The 5,000-nt window shown below is 47.1% G+C and overlaps 1 protein-coding gene across 1 annotated transcript in view; it reads right to left on the bottom strand.

Annotated features, from left to right (window-relative positions):
• The window catches only part of chodl (chondrolectin), an 8,003-nt gene that overhangs the window by 1,430 nt on the left and 1,573 nt on the right, over positions 1-5,000 (bottom strand). Inside the window, exons 2-4 of the mRNA XM_034560680.1 lie at positions 2,164-2,339; positions 1,912-2,084; positions 879-1,036 (exon numbers count right to left, since the gene is read on the bottom strand). Of these exons, the coding sequence (XP_034416571.1) occupies positions 879-1,036; positions 1,912-2,084; positions 2,164-2,339 (507 nt within the window). The remainder of the gene's footprint in view (positions 1-878; positions 1,037-1,911; positions 2,085-2,163; positions 2,340-5,000) is intronic.

Below are 5,000 nucleotides of genomic sequence, written 5' to 3'. Positions count from 1 at the left end.
ATGTGTTTATGTAACTCTGTAACTCTGTTCATCTGGTCACATGACATCTATTCATCTGTCCATCCGGGGAGAGGGATCCTCCTCTGTTGCTCTCCTGAAGGGTTCTTCACTTTTTTCCCTGTCAAAGGTTATTTTTGGGGAGTTTTTCCTGATTCGATGTGAGGTCAAAGGTCAGGGATGTCGTATGTGTACAGATTGTAAAGCCCTCCGAGGGGAGGTTGTGATTTGTGATATTGGGCTATACAAAATAAACTGAATTGAATAAGAAAAAGAATAGAAGACATTTAAATCATCCCATCGGTGGAACCAGGTCAGGTGTATATTTTAGCCTTTGTGTGAAACGGACTTGATATATAAATATAATATGAAAGTGTTTAGCAGGTTTACTTCCATAACTAATAATAATTACTTCAAACATTAAAGTAACAAAACATCCAGTCTGTGAGAAAATATATACACATATATAAATCAATACTTATGAATGTAATTAATGGTGCTGTGAGATTAATTCAGGTGAGTTTTGGTGAGTTGTATATTTTGTGTCATCAATGTTGACTTTTACATTTTAGAAGTCTGAAATAATCTACAATTAGTTCAATATGAATGTGCCTCATGATGGATGAACCGAGCTCTGATTGGTCTGGAGGCGGAGCTTTCATTTCCAACATCACCTGCTCGGTTCAGCATCAGTTACCATGGCGATCTACCAGGTAAGAAGTTAACCTCCGTCGTGGAACTGAAACCCAGAAGTTAAACCTGAAGTTTCCTGGAAAACCAAATCCTGTTTTATATTACAGACCTCTATTTATCAGAGAGGAGCTGATTGGCTGATGGTACCTGGTTTGTTTATTAGAAAGAAGTTGATTGGCTGATGGTACCTGGTTCATATTTGCATATGAAGTTGTGTTTCATGTTGCAGCGGTCGTCATTCCATTGGTAGAGATAAGCTCCGCCCAGACCAGGTAGGGCAGTTGGTTGATGGTACATCACAACGCAGGACTCTCCTCCACAGGATGGCTCGTCAAAATACCAGTTCCTACAATATCATCATCATCATCATCATCCTCATCACCATCCTCACCATCATCCTCATCATCATCACCCCCATCATCATCACCATCATCTTATAGGCTGCTGGGGGATGTTTTAGGATACACTGAGCACCTATCTCCTCTTCTCTCTCTCCTTATGGATGAATTTACATCTCTCCATTGCACCTTATTAACTCTGCTTCCTCCCCGGAGTCGTTGTGACTTCACGTCTCATAGGGTCCATTGGACCTGGAGGTGTCTGATGCTGGTTCTGGGTCCTGACTCCTTGCCCCTGCTTCCTGCATCCAGCCTCTGGCCTAGACCTGGCCTCCTTCCCAATGGCCCTGCCTCCTTCTTTGTACCTCCTGCCTCAAGGGCAGACCTCATTGGTCCAGCCTCCTTCGCGATGCCTCCTGCCATGGCCATGCTGATGCCCCGCCCCCCCCCTCCTCTATTCCTCCTTCTGTTTATTGTGGAGGTCTGGATCGTGGTCCATGCCTACTACTAATTATTCATACATTCTGTCATATTCATGTAATGTGTTTATGTAACTCTGTAACTCTGTTCATCTGGTCACATGACATCTATTCTTCTGTCCATCCGGGGAGAGGGATCCTCCTCTGTTGCTCTCCTGAAGGGTTCTTCCCTTTTTTCCCTGTCAAAGGTTATTTTTGGGGAGTTTTTCCTGATCCGATGTGAGGTCAAAGGTCAGGGATGTCGTATTGTAATACATTGTATTGTATACAAAAACAAACTGAATTGAATTGAATCATCCTCACCATCATCATCATCACCACAACCATCATCATCCTCACCATCATCAACACTGGAGGCACCTGGCACCCGCCCTATCCATCTGTTCATCATTACCGTCACTCACCTAAAAGAGGCGAGACTCCCATCGGTCCAGTGGTAGAGCTGTGGACAGGAAGTGAAGGTGTTGCTGAGTTCAGGGCGAGTCTGATCGACTCCGTCTACCCGAGTCAGACCGATCCAGAAATCACCATCCGCTATACCTCCTCCTGCACCCCCCACTGCTCCTGAACGCAGCTCCTGGAGATGAGGAGGAAGAAGAGAAAGATGAGAGGGGGGAGAGTAGGAGGAGATAAGGAGGACCGGGTGTCAGTCTCACCTGCAGCAGATCTTCAATGTGGGTCTGTTCGACCGGGCTCTCGATGCTGAGCAGAGAGCCTCCGTCCATCTCGCAGGCCTGCCGAGCCTCTCTGAAGGCCACGCGGCTCGACACGTCGTGGAAGTATGCGATCTTATAGCAAGGACGCTTGGGACCTCCGAGACACAGCGTCTGACCTGAGGGGGAGACAGCCTTAGTCTGCTAGGACACTCCTTTCTGCTTGACCCCTCATTAGGACGCTTCTTTGTGCCCCTCACTAGGACACTTCTTTGTTCTTGATCCCTCACTAGGACACTTCTTCGTTCTTGACCCCTCACTAGGACACTTCTTTGTTCTTGATCCCTCACTAGGACACTTCTTTGTTCTTGATCCCTCACTAGGACTCTTCTTTGTTCTTGATCCCTCACTAGGACTCTTCTTTGTTCTTGACCCCTCACTAGGACACTTCTTTGTTCTTGACCCCTCACTAGGAAGCTTCTTTGTGCCCCTCACTAGGACTCTTCTTTGTTCTTGATCCCTCACTAGGACTCTTCTTTGTTCTTGATCCCTCACTAGGACTCTTCTTTGTTCTTGACCCCTCACTAGGACGCTTCTTTGTTCTTGACCCCTCACTAGGAAGCTTCTTTGTGCCCCTCACTAGGACTCTTCTTTGTTCTTGACCCCTCACTAGGACGCTTCTTTGTTCTTGACCCCTCACTAGGAAGCTTCTTTGTTCTTGATCCCTCACTAGGACACTTCTTTGTTCTTGACCCCTCACTAGGACGCTTCTTTGTTCTTGATCCCTCACTAGGACGCTTCTTTGTTCTTGACCCCTCACTAGGACGCTTCTTTGTTCTTGACCCCTCACTAGGACGCTTCTTTGTTCTTGATCCCTCACTAGGACGCTTCTTTGTTCTTGACCTCTCACTAGGACGCTTCTTTTTTCTTGACCCCTCACCCCTCACTAGGACGCTTCTTTGTTCTTGACCCCTCACTAGGACGCTTCTTTGTTCTTGATCCCTCACTAGGACACTTCTTTGTTCTTGATCCCTCACTAGGACGCTTCTTTGTTCTTGACCCCTCACTAGGAAGCTTCTTTGTTCTTGATCCCTCACTAGGACGCTTCTTTGTTCTTGACCCCTCACTAGGATGCTTCTTTGTTCTTGACCCCTCACCCCTCACTAGGACGCTTCTTTGTTCTTGACCTCTCACTAGGACGCTTCTTTGTTCTTGACCCCTCACCCCTCACGAGGACGCTTCTTTGTTCTTGACCCCTCACTAGGACACTTCTTTGTTCTTGATCCCTCACTAGGACGCTTCTTCGTTCTTGACCCCTCACTAGGACGCTTCTTTGTTCTTGACCCCTCACTAGGACACTTCTTTGTTCTTGATCCCTCACTAGGACGCTTCTTTGTTCTTGACCCCTCACTAGGACGCTTCTTTGTTCTTGACCCCTCACTAGGAAGCTTCTTTGTGCCCCTCACTAGGACTCTTCTTTGTTCTTGACCCCTCACTAGGACACTTCTTTGTTCTTGACCCCTCACTAGGAAGCTTCTTTGTTCTTGATCCCTCACTAGGACACTTCTTTGTTCTTGACCCCTCACTAGGACGCTTCTTTGTTCTTGATCCCTCACTAGGACGCTTCTTTGTTCTTGACCCCTCACTAGGACGCTTCTTTGTTCACTAGGACACTTCTTTGTTCTTGACCCCTCAATAGGACGCTTCTTTGTTCTTGACCCCTCACTAGGACGCTTCTTTGTTCTTGACCTCTCACTAGGACACTTCTTTGTTCTTGATCCCTCACTAGGACACTTCTTTGTTCTTGATCCCTCACTAGGACGCTTCTTTGTTCTTGACCCCTCACTAGGACGCTTCTTTGTTCTTGACCCCTCACTAGGACTCTTCTTTCTTCTTGACCCCTCACTAGGACACTTCTTTGTTCTTGACCCCTCACTAGGAAGCTTCTTTGTTCTTGATCCCTCACTAGGACACTTCTTTGTTCTTGACCCCTCAGTAGGACGCTTCTTTGTTCTTGATCCCTCACTAGGACGCTTCTTTGTTCTTGATCCCTCACTAGGACACTTCTTTGTTCTTGATCCCTCACTAGGACGCTTCTTTGTTCTTGACCCCTCACTAGGACTCTTCTTTGTTCTTGACCCCTCACTAGGACACTTCTTTGTTCTTGACCCCTCACTAGGACGCTTCTTTGTTCACTAGGACACTTCTTTGTTCTTGACCCCTCACTAGGACACTTCTTTGTTCTTGACCCCTCACTAGGACGCTTCTTTGTTCACTAGGACGCTTCTTTGTTCTTGACCTCTCACTAGGACACTTCTTTGTTCTTGATCCCTCACTAGGACACTTCTTTGTTCTTGACTCCTCACTAGGACGCTTCTTTGTTCTTGACCCCTCACTAGGAAGCTTCTTTGTTCTTGACCCCTCACTAGGACGCTTCTTTGTTCTTGATCCCTCACTAGGACGCTTCTTTGTTCTTGATCCCTCACTAGGACACTTCTTTGTTCTTGATCCCTCACTAGGACGCTTCTTTGTTCTTGACCCCTCACTAGGACGCTTCTTTGTTCTTGACCCCTCACTAGGACGCTTCTTTGTTCTTGACCCCTCACTAGGACGCTTCTTTGTTCTTGATCCCTGACTAGGAGCCATCCTTCTCCCTTGATCCCTGACTAGGAGGCATCCTTCTCCCTTGATCCCTGACTAGGAGGCATCTTTCTCCCTTGATCCCTGACTAGGAGGCATCTTTCTCCCTTGATCCCTGACTAGGAGGCATCCTTCTCCCTTGATCCCTGACTAGGAGGCATCCTTCTCCCTTGATCCCTGACTAGGAGGCATCTTTCTCC

This window comes from Cyclopterus lumpus, chromosome 20 (assembly GCF_009769545.1).
Source record: "Cyclopterus lumpus isolate fCycLum1 chromosome 20, fCycLum1.pri, whole genome shotgun sequence".
In the NCBI taxonomy this organism is placed as follows: domain Eukaryota; kingdom Metazoa; phylum Chordata; class Actinopteri; order Perciformes; family Cyclopteridae; genus Cyclopterus; species Cyclopterus lumpus.
Note: the sequence above shows the minus strand (reverse complement) of the source record. Positions and strands in the feature narration are given on the sequence as shown.